Source organism: Colias croceus, chromosome 2 (assembly GCF_905220415.1).
Source record: "Colias croceus chromosome 2, ilColCroc2.1".
In the NCBI taxonomy this organism is placed as follows: domain Eukaryota; kingdom Metazoa; phylum Arthropoda; class Insecta; order Lepidoptera; family Pieridae; genus Colias; species Colias croceus.
In genome coordinates, this window is record NC_059538.1 from 13,172,112 (window position 1) to 13,194,061 (window position 21,950).

Here is a 21,950-nt window from a genome sequence, read left to right on the forward strand (position 1 = left end):
ATCCAAGTCAGACGTTATGATTTTGAACGAATCGAATTTATTAAAATATTTATTAAATATTTCATATCATTACCACCTTTATTAATTTTATAAATTTTATAATTAGTTAGTAATTAAATAGTTTTTTAAACAATATTTTATACATTTCCTAAATGGTATCGGAATTGTACACATTTCCTAGGAATTGTATACAATTCCTTGATTTCATACATTTCCGGTAACATATGCACTGGTTTAGTTTTAGAAATAAAACACATTGTATTTGATAATTTCATTTATTAAAAGTGTACTTTATCGCTTACATAATAATATGTACAAAAATATAGGCAAGTCTCCGCCTCTGACACAAGTCGAAGTCAAACCGACGTCGATACAACAGTATCCTCCTCGGGTCCGCGACACTACGTCGGGAACCCGATGTACAACATAGCTAACTCTATATAAATCTATAAATTGTCGTTCAATATAAACTTTATAATAGGACATACTCTGATAAATATTATATCTTCTAATTCGGTCTGTAAACATAAGAGAGGTTTAAAGATCTTGTCGCAATAGCACTGGACACAGTTTAGTGTGCGAGATGGCACGGCTCATTTACATTAAGCGATACACCGGCATCCACAGGTGTGGAGTGTGACAGACGAGCTCCGACAAATGAGAGATACGTAACTCAAAGGTCTAAAACCATAAAAATATATTAGAGGTATATTGTTATTGAAAGCTCCTGAGCCGAGCTGACGCTGCTCACATTCTGACGGTTATGCGACACGTTTGGAGTGACTTTACTCTCTCCGGTTCTGTTAATATAAATGAGCTGTGCTAGAATTTAATTCAAATATAATATACAGTTCTACAAGTCTAGAACGCAATGCTTCATTATATACATCATCATTATTATGCCACATAACGAAATGAGATGCCAATTATTTAATACAAAATAAAGTTTAAATATATCGATATTGATTAGCCTCTCGTTAGGTACAATTAAAATATATAATCCTGTATAACTTTGGTCTGTGATAAATACGATATATTATAGTAATATCAAGTGCATTTACACTAATTATTTGCTTAGTAATAACTATTTCTCGCATTTAACAAATACTTATTCAAAAAAGACAGTCAATGTTGCTATGTGACTGTCGAATAGCAGTAGTATTTTAGAAACACGAAAACAGTGTACTAATAGATCTGTGTCGCTTAATTACTACACAATGTAAATTGAGCTCGTTCTTCCTTTTCTTACAATTATTCAGTAATTATAAATATGAATATAAAATTGTACAGGGCCTTAAATAGTAAATTCGCGGAATGCTCTTTGAAGTCATGGAGCTCGCTGCGGCGCAGCGGTCTACTACATCTAGCGAACGATTAGCGCATATCGAAACAGCCTCTAAACTATAATATTACCGATAACTTACAATAAGGAATTCATCTTAGGAATGTTTTGCAGTCTCAAATATGTCTCGAACATTTGGTAACAGGAAACACGGTACTAACTCGTAAAATATCTAGATTTAACACGAATTTATAACTTAACTAGACAACATCTCCTACCTAATAATTAATTATTTATCTGCCGCTAGCGACAGATCGCGTAGCGTCTTAGGGTTAATTATTATTATATAAGTCGGGCTAGTCGCGCGCCGCGTGCCAGCAGGCGCCGCCGCGGGCGACCGCTCCATTTGGTCTACTAGCGACTCTTAAGCTATCCACCAGCTGGCCGCGCATTCGTGTTCAATGTTCATCCATATACATTCGGTTACAAGGAGAAACTAGATATTACTATTAGAGACTCACGAGTCGCGCCCGACGCGAACAACGAACGCGAAATGGCGCCAGGCGGTGAGGACACTTACACTACCATATAATTATTAACGAGTGAGATTCTTATGAGACCGCGAGCGGCCGCGGAGATTCCGGTTTGTTCGTCGCGGGGCGGGGGTGTGTGGCGGTGCGGGGGTGAGGGGGTTGGCTCAGCTGCCGAGCGACACGACCGTGGGGCGGTCGGCGTCGGGCGCGTGCGCGTACACGCCGTCCTCGTAGAACTCCTTGTGCGAGTGCGCGTGCGAGTGCGCGGCGTAGTGCGCGTGCGCGTGGCCGTGCGGGTGGGCGTGCCCGTGCGCGTGCGCCGGCGGCGGCTCCTCCAGCTTGACGGGCGCGCCCGGCGGCAGGTAGTAGTTCAGCGACAGCGCCCGCTCCGAGCCCGAGCCCGCGCCCGGGGACGTCTCCACTGGAACGATAAGCGATACATTACAAGAACTGCCAACGAACGTGATTTGTAAACACGGATTTCGCAGCACACGCTTTTTAATTTTAATTTAATTTGTCGAAAGTGGATATTTATTAATTGTAGACGCATTATGATCCACATCGTAGGCACAACTTCGATTTCAACATCGTTGATTACTACCTATTCGATTTTAAATATTCTCTATCGTTTTAATTTTACTCCTACCGAAATCATTAAAACAAAATTGGTCTTACCACTAAACAATTTCAACACAGTCAACTTTAAACAAGGGATCTGTCACTTTAATAGTTGTCTATGTGAAATACGACAAAACCAGATTAAAGAGAACCCGCGCTTAAAGTTAAACCATGTCTAGAGTTTTTTGTGGTAAGACAGTAGATGTTCAAGCGACTTGTTATTGTTATTTGCTCATTCGACTTGCTAAAAAGTGTGAAGTCACAATACCTATTACATAAGCGTTAATTGACAACATTTCATTTTTCATAAGGCCATGAAAGAAAAATACCGTTTCTTTATTTTGTTCTTGCGATTACAGAAAAAAATTTATTTCATTTTTTAATCGCATATTTTAAGAGAAATAAAATAAAAACGATAAATGTGATGATGACGTCATACATACGGAGGAATAAAAATGCGCCTTAGCCTAATTTAAAAAAAAAAAACTATCACTGACATTTACAGGGTATGGCATGTGTCAAATTTCATAATATTGTCATTTTTGTGAATTATTCATGTCAACAAACTTTTAAATCGTGTTATTGTGTTTTGGCTTTCTAATTTAATCTCATTAGCGTGATGTTTGTTTGATTGGAGTTGGACCAATTCATTTATATTATACAAATAGTGCCTATAGTGTTCATAATTTTCTTGAAATAAAAGACTTACAATAATTACAATACATATTTACAAAACTTGACGAATCAAAATGACAAATGTGCCAAAATGTCAACTGTCAAGATTTTTTTTTTTTAATTTAAACTAGGTAATGTGGCAAAGGAAAAAATGTATTCCTCCGTATGTATGACGTCATTTGGCGCTTACGACATTTTAGAATGAGATGATTTTAAAACTCAAAAAGATGAATGAAAACTTCGATATTTAGAAAAAGCAAAAAATACGTGTATCATAATTTTTGATCTAGTTTTCATTAAAATAAAAAAATAAGTAGCTTAAAATTTTGAAATGTTGTCAATTTGTGGCAAATTAATATTAGTTTCGAGCGAAGTCAGGCTTAGCGGCTAAAGCGAAGAGTGCAGTGGCCGTACCTTTCACCTCCCTCCCTTCCTTAAGTCTTTGCTGATGAATCGCAGAAGAAATCTGGCTGCTCACGTTCAACCCTACAGTTGGAATTAGACTTAGGAAAGTGTGAGTTTTAGTGTCTTCATTGACACTTAAACTGCTAAATGATACTCGTCAACTTAACCATCGAACAAGAAGCAGTATCTCAGGACTGCTTTAGTATTTGCTTAATCATTGTCTAAGTCTATGCCTACATTACAGACTACACAGACATCCTCTTACAGAATCTAACTATGAACATATTATAATGAATCCTTCTGTTCAAACACAAAGAAAGAGATCGTATATCCCACAAAATGTATTCAATCTACTCACATGAATTCTCCACTTTAACTGTTGAAGCCATGGAGTGCGGCGTGTGAGCGGAGCGCGCAGTGTGCGCGGCGTGCGCAGTGTGAGCAGTGTGAGCGGTGTGAGCGGAGTGAGCGGAGTGAGCGGAGTGCGCGGAGAGCGCCGACAGCGAGGTGTGCGCCGCCGCAGCGTGCGCGATGCTCTTGCTCAGACTCCGGTCAGACTTCTGACTGTTCTTCGGTTTTCTCTTTCGCGTCTGGAAATATCGTTTTTAAATTATCGATATTGAATAAAATATATGGAAGACATTGTTGTATTGTTATTTGCATACTACATTCTTGATATTTTTAATTAACATTTTTTTTATAAAATTTAGAGTTGCTGTTTTTTTATTATGGACTACAGGCCCATGTTGAAAAAGTTATGGGTCATTTGAACCACCAAAACGATATAAGAGCATAAAATAATAAGATTCAGCACTATGCTGTCACTTGTAAGCTGTCCAGATGAAAGAGAGGGGATTGCAACAATCGATATTTTCCCCTTGTCGCACTTTTTCAACATGGGCCTGTAGTCTATTATTGCTCCGTTCTGGGAAGTCCCCTATTCTAGGTAACAAAAATTCAAGTTAAAATTGGAAAACAATCAGATAGAAAGAGACCGAAGAGCTTTTTAGTGTCGGAATACAACTCGCGTTTTAGTGAAACCGAATAGTGCTCGCAAAATGGTAAATAGAAGTAAATTCCCGTTGGACGCACCTGTATGGAATCCTTCTTCATGGCGATGGGGCGGTTGATGTTGTGCAGCTTGTAGTAGAGGCCGCATGCGTTGCACACGTTCTCGCCGTGGGAGTTGCGGCGCCACAGCGACGTGGTGGTCGTCTGGCAGTTGCTGCACGACACGCCGTGCCGCTTGTTCGTGCCCATCTGTGGGGTGATCGGCCGGTCAGTGGGGGCTTGCGCGCGCAGGGACCATACCGTGCAACGAGTTTTTGGAAACTTTTTTTTTTCATTTCAAAATATTCGTTGAAAACAGAACAAAAACAATTTTATTAAATGGAGATTTAGATTAGCTTAAATTTTGATTTGAATAAATTTAAATTTTTACTTCGACTGTTTGATTAATGTGATGTTCTAAACTGTGCACGGTCGGGTGTGTCCTCGCGCGGGCAGAATGAAGTGAGTTAGAAATAAAAGCGTAATGGAAATGTTATGAAGTCTATGAAGATAATTCGTGACCAAAAATTTCATGAACGGTTACTTATGACCGTTATATGACTTAAAGATCGCAATGATCGCATTGTATTGCGCTAATTTAATTGCGTTAATTATATTCACTAATTAATATCGATTCCGAAATTGTTGGTCGACGTCGGATGATTCGGATGAGTTACCGACATGCTGATAACTTGGAAACTTATAAGCGTTGAAAAAGTTAGTGAGCGGGTGGGACTCGGGATACATAGGAGAGGATAGTAGAGAAGTATCGTTGGGGATGAATGTTTCGTTTGATATTGTGAAAACGGACAGGGACGGAAGGTAAGTGTATCGGAAGAGGACAGAAAGTAGAGGGTTCGGGATTCACGGCCGCCGACCCTCTCGTAGTTCCGGATGACCCATGAGTCTCTCCGGCACAAGAGCAACGGCTCGGAGCTCGGGGCGCACGTACCCCTTTCTTCTGTTTGTAGTCGGGGGTGGTGCCGGGCAGCGCGGGCGCGCAGTGCGGCGCGGGGGCGGACAGCGCGGCTCCGACGCCGTTAAACAGGAAGCCCTTGTAGAAATCCGCGCCCGGCGGCGCACCCTCGGCCACTGCAACCAACACAAGTGTCAACGACACGATAGGACGCTCGGCGGGCGCGGATTTCACGCGGGCGAGGGAGGGAGGGGCGGGGCGGGGCGTTAGTCGAGCGGAGAGCTGCGTACGTCGGGGGCGGCCGGGGGTGCCGCGTGCCGCTGACGTACCAGCCGCCGCGGCTGCTTCAGCGGCCGGTTCATGCCGTTCATCTTGTTGTAGAGGCCGCACGCGTTGCACAGGTAGTGGCCGGTGCCGTCGCGCCGCCACAGCGGCGTGTGGATGGCGCCGCAGTTCACGCACTCGCGCCCCTCCGTGAAAAACTCCGCCATGTCGACTGCGCAACACAACATTAGCTCGCACCTCGCCCGCCTCGCGCCGCGCTCCGCCGAGCGTCAATGGCTACCCGCCGAGCGGTCGCCGCGGCGACTCGCTCGGTGTACAATATAAAATATATTATTTAACAGTAACATTACAAAATTTACAAGTCAATAGAGGAAAGCCATCTTATTAATATTCTGTACTATGATTATTCTCAAGCATGTCAATAGTTAATGACTGTCTCGTCGCAAGTTTGCAAAATATTTGCAAACTTTGATTGTCGGTAGGTATACAGCGACCTATGCAAACATATTGTAAAAGAGCGCTCGATCAGCAGAAATCGCGATTGTTTATGTATGTGTCGTCGAACCGGGCCTTGACAATGGCCTGTGTGTGTGTGTGTGTGTGTGTGAGTGTGTGCATGTCCCACGGCAAGGCCGCGCGTGCTCCATTCATGCCGTGCGGCCCGCGGTCGCGCGGTCACGGAGCGCCGCACCGCACCACGCCGCGCAGCTTGCTCGCCGGACACATTGGCACGAACCGATGTTCTGAGCACGCTACTGCTTGATGCATTTACATGAGCTTTTACTCAAATGTATGTTTCCAGGTGGAATTTATCTTCTGTTATAAATAGGTAGAGGTTGAACATAATATCCAAAAGCTTTATGTATTAACACTCCTTCAAAATGCGTGTAAACTTTCACAAGTGTTTAAGAATAGTATTTTTTTAGCCTTAAACTTCAAAAATGCTTTACTTGTTTAAATTTCCAGTAAAAAGAACTTAGATTAAAACATACGTAGGAAACGTCATATTAAAAACGATAGTTTATTTATGTTTCAATTAAAAGAAAAAATAACAAATGAAAATAAATTCAATGTCAGGTCATTGTCGTCATTGTCGCGGGTACAATGTGCTGCGGAAGTGTATTTTGCTGACGAAGCGAACCTCGCGTCTATTGTTTTAATAAGTTACGTCCATTCAACACTGACGATATGAAATTCAACTAATAACTATCTTATATACCTAATAGGAAAGTAAACAATCTAAAACAACAATATTTAAATTAAGTTAACAACATCTTGATTTTAGGTAAGGCACCTCCTACTGTCTCTATTCGAATAGGAAAGTTTATTATAGTGCATTAGGGGAATTCCGAATGTGGGGTAATTCGGAAAATTGTGAATACCTACCACTTCAGAGCATCGTTTTATTGTGAGTATATGAAGTTTTATTGTGAGTATCATGAAGGTATTGTGTGAAAACTGTGTGTGAAAATTAACTACCTATTGCAATTACCCGTCATCCGGTATATCTGAAATTATTTAGGTTATAGAAGTATTGGTAAAACATATTTACGTTACGAACAAACAATTTTTTGGTAAAAAAGAGTCCATAAAAGGTCCCCATCCGTTTTATAGTGCCTTATTTTGTGTTTAAAATGAGATAAAACTTGACATCGTTAGAAATGTGTTGAGAATTAAAATGTGAAACATGAAGTAAAGAATGAAATTAATTAAATTATTACACATAGCACAGCAAGTCCGTTAAATACCGTTTATCCGATTACGTTGGCAAGGCAGTCGCCACTCGGCAATCGAGCGGCGTCACATTCTGGTGTCGGCTTACGGCCATGTAGGTACCGAGAGTACCTACTCGTGTTGTGTAGAAGCTGTGTGTGCTGCGACTGCCAGATGCTTCTCGGAACTGGCCATGGGATTGTAAACAATCCGCGCAACAACGGAAATTGGGCTCCAAACTGTATATCTAGCTAGCTATAACACTATTCATAAATTGGCACTAAGATTTATAGGCAGGTGGACGTAATTTACCTACATGGGAGATGACGTAAAATCTACGATTCGTATTTTCATCCGTTTGTTAACAATGGTGGTTGAGTAAATGTTGAACGTTGAATTTATAGTTACTAAATATAGTAAAAACTAAAAAGTAAACATAAAGTAGGTACGTATAATACCTATATATCCAATTGCCTGCAATATATTTCAAAACCCAATTAGTTATCTAAATATCCGAGCAATAACGGTCAGTCCCGGCTCATTGTAGTCGTCTGTTTGATGTAAAACTAATTATTTTGGTGTAAGCGGAGCCGGCCATGTGTGGCGAGCGGCGTCACTCGCCCGCCTTATCGTGCGACGCGGTTAAACACTCATTATCGTTACACTAATGTTTAGTACGAGTTTTGTAGTGACATCAGTACTCTAGCAGTTAAACTAATACATTTAAAAACAGAAAATAAATTGTTTATAAGTTATAACGGGGTGACGACAAACGACCGAAATCTCAATGACTTCTTTTCTCATCATATTTCTTAGATACCCAAATACCCAATTGATACACTGTACCTACACATAATATGATGTAAGTACCTTATTGTTTTCGAATAACTAACTAATAACAAAATACCGATTTATCAATACAGAAGCTAAGCACTTAATTTACTAATAACATGTTCAACAAGTTAGAGTCACCTTCAAAACGAAAACCTATCTTAGCATATTTTGGCAAACTTAAATTCCTATTATAGGTAAAGCGAATGGTTGGCACCTGGCAGGTAAAACAAAAGAAATGTAAAAGTGACGTAAGCATCGGGCGCGCACGCAAGTGTGTCAACGGTCCTGCGCGTGCTCTCTCCGCGATAAGGCTGCGGAAGTGTCGCCGACCCATTAGCTCCCGCCTTACGCCGCGCACCACGCACCTCTACCATACAATATAACATTATACTCTATGCCTCTGGGGCCTAGGCTCACGTCTCGAACAATTAACGCAATGCCACGCTCGCCACCATTAACTAGCTTGCGGCCGGCGGTACAACTGTAACCGTACCTTACTCTGAACTAGCTTGGATCCCGCATTATACCTACCTTACCAATCTCAACAGAAATTTATTTGAAATTGAAAGATTGAAAGACAATAAACATTTGCACGAACACGACGGTCGCGGTGGAGTTAAAATGTTAAGTAAGTATTTAAATGAAGTACGTACTGATTACTGACGGAACGCTGAAATATGTCAGAAACGATACACTAATACATTAAAGAAATTGCACATGTGTAGTAACATTACTAAACACGGACTACGTGACTACCTACCTACAGCTACTACCTACCTACAGAATGCGACACCGTGAGCGTCTCGCCTCACTTCATTCACTACTCTTGGCTTTTGTTTATTCATGTTACTTGATCGTTACACGTTAATTCATTGTTTAATTTAATGATTGTGTGCCATTTATAATTTATATTATCAAACAAGAAGACATATCGATTAAACTTTATTTAATATTTCAAATGACAACACTTGGGTGTAAAGAACAAATGAATCACAAATGACACTCGTATGGCGATGGGCACACACGGCTTGTTGGCTCGCGGCCTGTTTGCGGCGCGTGCCTTATCCGATACCATTTACGGAATGGTCAAAGGACTTCATCGGAAAGACATTTTTTGTCTTCGCCTCGAGCGGCGCAGCGCCGCGGCCGCGGCCGGCCTGGGCAAACACACCGCGAGCGACCCACAGATATTGTTATTGTATTATCGCGCCTATTTTACACCTCGTATGAAGTCGTATGTTTTCGTTATGGACACGTATGATCCGTGCGCTTCGATAAAACTCGTTTATTTTTCAATAATTATAGTCGTGCAATCAAGTTCTATATTCATTCTTTGAGAAATTCTATAATATTGGAATTTAAATTGAACTTCGTGACACATTTTCAATAGGATGTGCAGTTATTATTTTACCTATTGCACTAAGTGACGGTAGTAAACATTGATAAATGACTAATAATACACATTTTACGGCAAAACAAAGTGTAAACTATGCGTTTTTTGCTTTCCGATGATCAACCGTAAAACAGTTTTTGTGCAATTCCCGCGTAATATTTCAAAGAAAGGCTATTAATGTTTTATGGGGCACCAAACTATATCCACTTTCGAAGACGGATGACGGTTTAAGAGCCCGGGTGATAAGTGTCGCGAGTCTCCCCCCCCCTGCCCCTCCCGCACGCCCGCACACCGCGCCCCCCACCCCACCTGCCCCGCTAGTTATCCGGCGCAGATCGACTATCCTAATAAAAATATATCGTTCGACTCTTGGGGCTATCGCGATTGACCCCGGCCAAAAATAATAGCTCCGACTTCACAATTATCTCAGGGTTGTCAGTACTTATTCCAACTAAATACACTTAAATTTGAAAGTGTATAACATTATTGTATAGTTAAATACAATAACCATTTCTTTTTTAATACTGTTTACGAAAGATAAAACCGTCAAAACAGTCGGAAAAAAATTGACATGTTTATTTGTTTTATCGCTTTTATTTTTTTCGGACCGGAGTCAACCCTACGCGTTATCATCCGCAGCATCCTTCTCCAAACATTGTTATGAGGATCTCAATATATCGAGATAACGCTGTGAAATTTTACGCTACCGCCGATAACGGATAAACTCATCATCGTATCGATAACCGATACTTTTTTTTTATATACTTTTTGTCCTCACAAGATTGTTGAAGCGATGAGCATAGATAATATTGGATATGTTTACGCGGACAGAAGAAATGTTTCGACATATTTAGATGACGAGATAAATATAAAAAGCAAACGCAAACGCTGCTATAATCGCTTCCTATAATTCGATTAATATTAAAAAAAAAATACGTTTCAAACTTTAACAACAATAATGACGACTAATTATAAGTACCTAGTACATGTTAAATAAAGAGCTCAGAACAATGGATAGAGAGCAAGTCGTGAATCAGAGAGCAAACTCCACCGCGCCGCGGCCGGGTCGCGCCGATCGCGCATTGCTTTACGACTCGGCGACAAACATGCTTTACTGCTAACTATTGTTTCTTTGCATTTATCATATTATGACGGTAATCAATACGTATTTAAAAATAATTTCATAGTTATGGAAATTGATGTGCTTAATTTTGTATAGTTTAGGTACGTAGGTAACAGTTTAAGGTCGATCATCAAATCCCAATAAAACGAATTGTCTTCGTGCACATCTAATCGGAATCTCATCAATATGATATTAGATAAAGCCATTAACTAATGACAAACTCGAGATGTTAACGATATTAACTATTTATAGCATATATTTAGCATGTCTAATTACTAATACCAACATACATCTCAATTTAATCAAGGATTGAAACAAAAATTTCAATATTTTTCAAGGTACTTATTGGAAAAATATTGTAGTTGGTTTTGCTAAATTGAAAGGCTTATGTAAATTCAAAGTAGGTTTAATAAGAGGAAGTACTCACTGGCTGAGAGGCTGGCGGCGGCGGACAGCTGCGGCCGGTAGCTGCAGTCCACGCGCCATAGCTCCTGTAATGCATCGAGCGAATATTTGTACTGGCTGAACTCTGAAGTATGAACATAAATACTTCTCAAACAAATAAACTAAACTAGGAACAACGCTTTAGAATCCCATGCAAAAATTTCTCACTGTGACTCCTACTCATGGCGACGTTACGTTAAAACGACTGATTATATGTATAGAAAATATTTTGATTGCATAAGCATCTCACTAAACTAGGGTCAGTGTACCACTAGCTGACCAAGCACCAATAAAATAAAATAAAATAAATAAACCAAGCACCAATACATGACCGAAATTCAAATATACGCGCCAATTAAGAAAATACAGCAGCCCCAGATGATAGTTTATTGTTTTTTCTGTATAGCAACATCATCTATTAATAAAAAACAAACCTTGCTGCCATTGGTCAGAAATATTGACATTTTTTTAACACGAAGATGTCGCCCCGTAAGTAACCACATTTTTTACTAAGAGCTTTTTATCGGGAGTTGATTGGGAAATCTTAATTAATCTTGAATGCAATCGATTACTTTTTATATCTCTTGTTATAGGCATAATGTTGAACCATTCTGTTATAGACTTTCGTGAACAGAACAGTTTTTCATGATTTTTAGCGGCCTGGTTATCTTTTGGAGCAACGAAAACAATTTTTCGCCTATTGTTGACCAGTATGGTCAGCTCTTGGTTCTTTATATTTTGCTAAGAAAGACTTGCTTTGTTTTGTGCTTATACCTAATTTAACAAACCATAAGAGCCGCCTAAGTCCTATTCCAACACCAACAATGCATTTCGAATCAACATCGACTTCAGTCAGCCATTTCCTTGAACCTCCTTCGCCCAAATTAGTAGATTTAATAACTAAAAAGCAACAGCAAATAAGCCCAGCTTTTGGCAAACATTTAATATGGCCTTCATTCTCCGTTAAAGAAGAAGACTGAACGGGCAGTACAACTACAACTACCCTTTGCTACAACTTCCAAGAAATGGCAAGACTACTGGGTGTCGAAGGAAAAAGAGAAAGAAGAAAAGATTGTATGGTACGTAGGTATAGTCATTAAGGATTAATAACAGTATTGTAAGAATGATTTATAACGTTTAATAAAAAAAACTTCAATTTAAATACAGACTTTTTTATTTATTAAACAAAACTAATGTTCGAAGAAGGACATTTTGTCCATTTTGAAAATGGTCAACTTTTAAAACAATGATGGTCAGATATTGGTGATCAGTGGTCAGGTAATGGTATTTTTAGCAGAAGTAACTTTCAGAGGAGTTTTCATAAAACCTTTAAAGGTTATCAAATTGATACTAAGAACAATAGTTGCAGTGACTATTCAATTATCTGTGTCATTGAACGTAAAACAAATAACCCGTTTTTTATATATAGCTAAAGATAAAACCGCTTAAATGGTCAACTAGTGGTACATCAACCCTAATTCATTAATATTAAAAATTGCATTGAACACGGATGTCTAATAATATATTATTAGCCCACATTAAAGGAGCTAACACAGGTAACCTCTAAAATGTATGATAATTAGGTACTATTACCATTAGTGAAGGAAATGAGCAGTATATAGACAAGTGAGTTGTCGGGTGAGTCAGGCCGGTGCTCGGCCCGAGCCCGGATGACGTGGTACCCATAGGCTATTGTTGGCGCTGCTATCAGTTCGAGCTTTTGGGCTATTACGCTTATCTATTCTTTGAAAGTTCTGATAAATTTGTTGCAACTTTCATTCTTACTTAGCGATAAGGTATTTTGCACGGTTTGGGCATTCATTTTTGGAATTTTACTGAATATGATACCTATTTTGTCCAAAAACATTTTGTACCCATAAAACTAGAGTATAGAGACGCTATACAACATTCTTATTAATTATAAAACCTTAAGGCCTACGTTTAGATACCTACTATAATCTGTAAACGCTGCTCTATACCACGGATATTTTTGTTTTATTTGTTTTAACTAGATATATACCTACTAATTTCAATTGATAAGTGACGTAAGTAGTTGTATGTTCATTAAACTTTTCCATATAATTAAAAGCGAATATCGAGTGACGCAATATTGACGAATGGTGGTGGACAGCAACAGTGAGCACGTGCGGCGCTTTCAAAACCCGCAGATAACCTGATTCTGGGTAATTTGAAAACAGACGACCGACATGCCGTATGTGCTTAATTTCACAACTGCCCTATTTGTGTAATCCTATACATTGTGGACAAAAACAAAGTTAACGAAATGTAGGTACCCCTACATGAACTTTCACACACCACTAACATACTTTACAAAACGTGTAGGCTGTATCTGCAGAGGGTCGTCGCAAGGAAAGTTGCCTATCTGTCAAACTGCATATCCTTGTTACTAATATGCAGATTTATGTATAAGAGTGCGTATAGTGTGTATAACAGATATGTGAAGGGTCTTACTGGTTGAGCGTAGGTGGAGGCGGCAGAGGGTGCGGGCGAGGGCCGCGCGGAGGCGGCGAAGGGCCCGCCGAAGCGCGCGCTGAAAGCCGGCAGCGCGCCGCCCCCCGCGCTCCCTGCGCCCCCGCCCCCCGCACCGCCCTCGCCCTCGCTCTCCGGGTACTCGCTCAGCACGGCGCCCGACCCGCTGCCGCAGTAGCTGGGCGATCCTCCTGCACAACCAGAAACACGGTAATTAACATGATAGTGGAAGCCAAAGGCCAGAAGAAAGAAGAATACGCTACCTGTATTAGTGGTCCAGATCTGCGGTTGCGTGAGGTCGGCGCCGTTGCCAAAGTAGGGCGAGCCGGCCGCGTAGCAGCGCGCGTACTGCTGCCCGCCCTCTCCGCCGGCGCTGACAGACAATACATTATACTTTAGACTTTTGCTCTTAAATCATAATAATTATAAGAAATCATAATAATTAATTCTCACCGCTTCTTCTGCTATCTTGGTCCATTTTTATACAACAATTTTAACAATCTATTTAACATTTATATACAAAATAAAACTAACTGTAAAAAAACTGTCACTAATTACCTTAAGTCCCGAACATACGAAGAAACTGAAAATCTGCTATCTCCACCGACGTAATATTTTATACTTTTCTCCCAGACTTTACTAATTTGTACACTTTCACTAGCGTTTAGCTACTATTATGTATTCTGTGCTTTCACCCAAAATGTCTCCAACTACAATTACACCCAAATACATACAAATTCGCACACTCACAAATACACATTAAATACATACACATTACACACTTGCAACATTACACACACACACATTATATACATTCACACTTCATACATACACATTACATACATACACTTAAGGATCAAATCGTGATCAAATTCACATGAGTTGATTTGCTTTCATTGTATTTTTATTTTATTTTATAAGGTATAACTTTTCTTACTTCTGTTAATTAACTTTAGTATAGAAGTAGGCTATACAATACATAGTGTAATTTTAGTTATTTAGTCTTTTATCACTAAGATGCATCATTTATGATCGTTTGCACCGTCACCTAATAATTATTCTTGTAGTTTGTTATTGGTACGGGGGGGGGGGGGGCTGGTGACTTGTACTCCAGGTTCCTCGAAACCTATTTCAGGCACCAGTCTCTCACAACACTAGTTGATAAGCTCTCTCACTATGTATTTGCAAGCAATGTATCTATTTACCTAATGTTGTGATGAGACAAATAAAGTTATATTTTATTTTATTATTATTTTATTATTAGAAATAACGATATGCGGTAGGTGAGGCACACAGACTTCTTGTCCCGAAAAGGATCGTTCCTTCGTTGAGGAAAGATAGACGAGGGACCAAAAAAAATTTTAACTAGGTAGGTAGGTACTAAAGTCTAAAATATAATTAATTTTAGTGTATAGGTACCTACTACCAATTGCAAAAAATGCAAATAGGTATAAATAATATTTGACAAGTGCTGAACTTTGGACAGAAATTATTCCGAGCGAATAATTAGCCAAACTATTATCAGGACGAATGGTAAGTGGTGCGTCAGCGTGAGTCACAGTGCGGGGCTGTGCCCGGTGCAGTCTGCGGAGGGTCACACCATCTCTATACTTGCATTTTAAATAATACTGCAATATTGTTTAGATGCAAGATGATGACTAATGTTCTGCATATTATGTGAAATAAAACGAATAACCTAGGGACAGTTTTCTATCATTTGAATTAAAATCGACAAACTACTGAAAAACATATTATTACTTACACATAATAGGTATATTAAATATTTACAGTTTTATTCAATTAAACGATATCAATATGCTTAATTTGAAATTGAAATGTTAAGTTTGGAAATGGCGGAAACAATAATTCACAAATGTTTTCGACTGGAATTAGCATAAAAAGCATTTATAATGTTCATCGATCTGATAACGCTCACATTTAGGTACTTATTGCTTACTTGTTTCTCAAAAACATTATTATAATTCTTAAACTTGTTTCTACTTTACGTCAATTGATTGTTTTTAATCGCATTTAGTCAAAAAGGAATTTTAAGGATCTTCTGGAAGTCGTGGCTAAAACTATAACAGCTAGAAACTACAAGTCGGCTGTCGAGTAGGTATACTTAGATTTGTAGGTATATTGCATCGTGCACGGAGCCGTTCTTGTATAGTAATGTTTAGTGCGCAATTAGTTTCGCATATTTCACAGCAGTCGGCGCAAGTGGGGCGCAGCTAATGGCTCGGAACGTCTTCGGGAGACTTATCGCGCGCCCTTCCCCCTCCCTCACCCCGCGGTCGATGCAATAGCACCTGAGCCTCGACCTCCTTGCATGCATTACTGCGACTGTTTTACCGTTCAAACTTGCTACTTTTCGCTTATTTTATGCTTATTCCCAAACCATTAACTTTGAGGCCATCGCAATCGTCTCGAACAATCAACTTCCATCCTTTGTTTACTTTGGAGTTTGGACGGATCATCATGAATAATTGCTATCAAAACAGCTGATGACATAATCGTAAACTTCGTAAGTCGTCTCGTCCATCTTGTACTTCCTGACTGATTGCTGCCGTAGAAGGCTAAGTGACCGCGGTCGCAAAAGGCGCGCGCCATAGCCCCCGCGCCATAGGCGGCGGGCGGCTCTCCGCGCGGGGACAGAGCCTGCGTCGTGTAACGCGAGAACACGGATGTAATAATGTTCAGCCACACTGCCCTACTGCCGAGAGCGTTCACTTCTATTGTTTACACACACCTTTATCGCTACATTCAACCCGAGGTAACGCGGCCGACTGTGAGCCGCATGCCATTTATACCGAGTAGGTATTAACTTCATAGGTTCGAGAAGAGAAAATATTAGGTCTTTCGATATCGAATGTCACATAAGGAAAGGCTAAAGATACGAATTAAATATTAATATACACACTTCGAGTGCCACGGAAATGTCGCACTCCGACGTTGAAATGTTATAATCGTCGTCAGTCGTGTCTTACAAGGCAAAGTTTTTGGCACGTGGTTGCAATTAAGGGACCCGCATATGTGATGTCGTGTGTACGATGTGGCCGTCCGGTCGGCAGCTCGTCGCGCCCGCAGCGAGCGGCTGCTGGCCGCACGTGCGCCGCGCCTGACCGCCCGCCGGCCGCACGTGTGCTCTACAGCTCAACCCGTTCACAGAACTGCTCCGGTGTTCCCAATCCCTAAAATCTAGCCGGGGGTTCCAGCTAGCGAGATTAACGCAAACGTCATCGTTATGGCTTCTCATATTTCCGCCCGTCATCAAAACTCGTTTCGACTAAACGTACCTAAACGTCGATAGTGAATTCGAATGAATGACAAACGACTCGTAGAAAATAATTCATAAAGGTATGTAAAAAATTGTAAAGTGGCGGGACGAGCGATATTTGCGCAGTCGAAGCATAATCCCTATCCTGAGAGCCTATACAAATAAGTCATTTCGAGACACTTAAGTCGTCACTCGACACGACAAAAAATAAAAAGTACAAATTTGGGAAGAGGCGAGGGCTCGGGACGTGTAAAATGGCGCGTAGAGCGCGCTCCGCAAACACGCTAGCGCCTCACCTGCGGTCCGAGCGCCTCGCAGACCCTTCTGCTTTCGACATCTTTTGTCTTAACTCAACTATTTTCTAATTCGAGATGTTATCAATATCAAAAAAACGCTATTGGTTTATAAATGCTCGTTATAATCCTTTTTCTTTCGACTCTAACCATCTTTAGTACCTAATTATTAATCCCAATAAATATATTTGTTCCGCTGTCATATTGTGGCAAAATAGATTTCCACATCATTAAGTTAATGTTGGTTGTTTTCTAAATAAATATATTTTCCTCCAATTATAGTTTATTTGTGGCTTCAATAATTAAAACAAGGAAAATTATTCCGAATGTTGTTCAATAGGTACCTAATGAGACTGTTGAGTATTGTTATGCCGTTAAAATAATATAATCATTTTAAAAGTAGATGGATTTATGAATCATATCTGTATAAATGTATTATATACCTACGATTATTATCGATTATAGAGACTCTATAATAAAGTTCGGTATCTACATTAAACAATATTTTTGGGATCTGCAGTTATTTATATTTAAGGAATGTATCTTAACTGATCTTAATTGATTCCTATTTCATAAATGTAAATAATACTTATTTGCAACAAACGACATTATGGTTGATTGATGGGATTTGTTTATAACCAAAGCCTCTTTAAACTATGCAAAACAAAACGATCACGGGTAAATACGAAGGGCTCTTGTTTGCAGTATTTATTTCGATAGTTTCTCACATTAGTTTGGTTAATTTCCGAGCGAGAGATCGACAAACACACATTGTTTCGCGGCGCGCAAACAAGCGACTTTTTCCGTCCTTCCCGTTTCCTCCCCGGGCCGCCCCGGGCTCGCGGCCCCGCCAGCCGCGCTGTTTGCGCTCCGATCTCAAGGGTCGTTTGCTCAACTACTTAGAATGCTTGCTATAAATTAATGCTCACAAACTCAAACAATCTTGTTTGCAGTCCCGAACTCTCACCTAGTTCCGAAACGAGATCATAAAGCTCTTTTATTTTTTATAGGTACATATCTACATAATAATATCAAAATTCAAAACCTATACGGTACCATACCTAATTTCTAGTCAAGATAGGTTAGCTCGGCTGGGGCCTAAGCCTAACTATCGCCTATCCTTGCTTCTAAACACCAATCAGTGGATTTGCTCTTCTATATAGGTACCTAATACAAATTGTACTAAGCAGGTACAATTCGATACGAATATGCGTTGAACTAACTCGCGAACTAAATTAGTAAATATTTGGACAGATCGGTTTTTAACAAAACGTATGTGTCATTACTCATTAAAGTATTTGACAATGCGTCCAAAATGGCACATTCTTGAAGAACAATTTGGGGCGGACATGAATCACCGGCGCGGGGGGTTGCCGCTGCTTGCGCAAGGCTACAACTTGGCTACAACACTGTGAGACTTGCAGATGATAAGATAACAGTAACGTAATGGGGAAATTGTTATTTATTACAATTATATCTTTCTTTATTCTACAAGTTAAAACTGTGTGTAAAGAATGGAAGATTTATAATTATAATTAATTCAGGATTTGAAGAATGATTGACGCCTGGATGGGGAGCTCTATTTAGATCTCAATAGACGATGTTTAAGTAACTTTATACAAGAGGATCTTGAAAGTGCGACCAATTGAATGGATATAAATAGTACTAGATATAATTCGCTTGAAGTAATGTTCAGCCTAACGAGTAACGACTACATTATGTATTGTCACTTGTCAGAGTGCGCACTGCGCATGTGGTGTGGACACTGCTCGCGTGTGCGTCCCGTGCGTGTGCGGCGCTGCGGCTGTGTGCGTGCGCTAATTGCGTCTACGATAAGGCGCGAGGACGGAGGACAATCCGCCTCCACTCGCTACTCGCCACTCGCCACTCCGACTCCGCCGATATATTACACTATTCCGATCATATTGTAATGAAACCTAGTACAAGTAGGTAGGTACCTACTGCTGATCGAGTACCCAATATACAAAAGAAGAGAAGGTAAATGTTTTCATGAGTGGATAATGATCTATACTGACTTGTAAGTCACTAAATATTTATTCTTGTAAATTTTGATCGCATTAAATATTCTTCGTGCTATGCTATACAAAATTCAAACATGCGTAGTTAAATAATGATCTGCCAAATTCAACAATTAAAAATATATTCGATAGTCATTACGCAGCCGGCAATACCGTTATTCCTATACCTAGACAACTTAAATTTATGGTTTGTATCAAAACCGCATCATTTTCTCAAATTAATAATTGATTTCATTCAATTAGGCACGTTGACTAATGTTTTAAACATATCATTATTTAGCGAGTAGAGCGATTGAAAAATCTTAATTTTACAACTTAGTATCCTTTGCGAGCGGGTCAACCTGATTCTAAATTTGTATATCACGGAACAGGCAGCGTAAGGAATATGACAAAAGACATGCATAGGTGTATGCAAGGCAGTTACAGTTCAATATAATATTTCTGTGATGCAATCGAAGCAAACGTAACCGAAGGTGGCGAAGGATTGCTCAATGAGAGCGAGATAGAACGGAAAAGTACCCGCGAGCACGTGCGCCGCCGCGGAATGCGCGCCGCGCACGTAGCGCCTGCGCTCTGATAACCGCTGCCTCCTGCCTACTGCCTGCTGCCTGCTGCCTGCTGCCCTTGCCGCCACTGCCCACCTCCGATCCTTTGTATCCTTTCCCAAGCTTGGCACTCGAATCTTTCATTCCGCTCTTCGCAGTTCTGCGGCCCTATTTGGACGTAGGTACCTACTGTGGTTCACACTGGAAATCTTTGTAGAGTCTGGCACCTTCGAGGACACTTGACTCTGTTCAGTATCATGGGAACCGACTGGACAACTGCATAGCGATGTCTGGCTGAAGCGCCGATGGCATTGGAGCGCGACATCAGCTGGGCTGCGTTAGAAGCCGATAGAGCGGCGGCCTGCGCTAATCTTATCGCTGCAGCGCGTACGCACTATCTGCGAGCCAAAAGTGCAAGCACGATAAGTGCAGACCCGCCGTCTGCGCCGTATCGCTTTATCGCAAGGAATCCCTCCTGCCTATCTAAATTGCTCTTAATTCATTAACTACTGCCCCTGCGATACTACACCGATACTATGCGGACGGTGCGACGAACGGATGCGATTAAGATGCGGTTAACCGTATCGGTTCCATCTATAAATAGGTATACATCACGATATTATTGTCCATCGTCTCAGAACGCAGTACGAACTCTAACCCTTGAGAACTTAACAATATTTCCCTAATTTGCGTAGAAACAAACTCTATTCTGGATTATTCATCTACCGCAAAACTGGGCAAAACCAGATAAGATAATTTTGAAAATAAATGGACAAAATTATACAATATAATATATTATTGGTAGTTAAGTCAACTTGGAGGTCAACTTTGTCCTCTCGAACTGAGGAAGATGATTGGTAGTTAGATAAATCCTTAATTTGTTTATTCCAAGAGCAACACTACACTAAACTGAGCAAACAACGAATAGGTCGTTAGTATTGTATTAATTAGGTATATTGTTTGTGGAGACTATTGACAAAACAAGGCTCTAACTAAATAATATGTAGTTAACTTATGGGCATAGTTATCGAACTTTGTATAAAATAGAATAATATGTATGTATATATCTTAATATTATTATTGAACCAGTTGCAGTGGAATGATTATCACCAGCGCGGCGTCCTGTCGAAGTTGGTTTTATATAAATCTTTGAGAATAAGAAAATATGTACCAGACAAAAAAAGTACGGTAGATTTGACCTTGTGATATTTTCATCCAATAAAACCGAATCGGAAACTTAAAGAGAATAAACTAAATAGAAGACAAGTATACCTAACGATATTTTCATTAAAAATACTATATCCTAGTTTAGTAACTGATAGTTCCTAGTGGAATTGCAGCAATTTTATAAAAATTCAATATCACCTAGTTCAATAACTTTTTAGCTTAATCTTCCTCCGAGATAGGTGTACAGTTAGGTATGGTTCACATGCCGACCGGACCCAATGCTCCATCGAGTTCAACCTACCGAACTTAGAGAAACAGATCGCTTATATCCATTTCATTAGTATTTTAGTGCACCTTGGTACTAAGCCTTGGCATGATGAAAATTTACTAGAGCTATTAACGGTGTTTACCTTTTTGAAATTATTCGCAGTCACAATATATTCAAGTTACTTATGTTTGAAAAAAACTTTGCCATCATCGTTATAATATTTTACCATGACACAAATCAAAAATTCGTAGTGTAGGGTGGTGTAGGTAACTAGGTAGGTACCAAATACGTTGGACCTAAGTTTAGTTACATATTATATTGCACTAGGCCACTAGCTGACCCGTCAGACGCTGTCTTTTTTTTCTTTTTTTATATGTCTGACGCGTACCTAAGTTTTTCTCTCATAAAATAAAATATTTATCGAAATCGGGCCAGTCGTTCATGTGTGATGCCGTGACCAAGGGAAAAAAGGATTCATTTTTATATATGTTACCGGAAATGTATGTAATCCGTCATTGTATACAATTCCTAGGAAATGTATATAATTCCTTAAATCGTACGGAAATGTGTGAAATAAATTATTTTATACACATTTACTAG

At 39.9% G+C, this 21,950-nt stretch overlaps 1 protein-coding gene across 7 annotated transcripts in view; it reads right to left on the reverse strand.

Moving 5' to 3' along the window:
* Positions 1-261: 261 nt before the first annotated feature.
* LOC123698594 (transcription factor GATA-4-like) overlaps positions 262-21,950 on the reverse strand; it is a 43,598-nt gene continuing 21,909 nt past the window's right edge. For 3 of the 7 annotated variants that reach the window (XM_045645345.1, XM_045645353.1, XM_045645305.1), the window contains exons 3-10: positions 14,025-14,134; positions 13,744-13,952; positions 11,255-11,318; positions 5,770-5,975; positions 4,606-4,773; positions 3,872-4,103; positions 3,523-3,594; positions 262-2,236 (exon numbers count right to left, since the gene is read on the reverse strand). In XM_045645345.1, coding sequence (XP_045501301.1) covers positions 1,980-2,236; positions 3,523-3,594; positions 3,872-4,103; positions 4,606-4,773; positions 5,770-5,975; positions 11,255-11,318; positions 13,744-13,952; positions 14,025-14,134 — 1,318 coding nt within the window. In that variant the 3' untranslated portion in view covers positions 262-1,979. The other 4 variants (XM_045645321.1, XM_045645311.1, XM_045645336.1 and 1 more) reach the window with 4 other exon arrangements.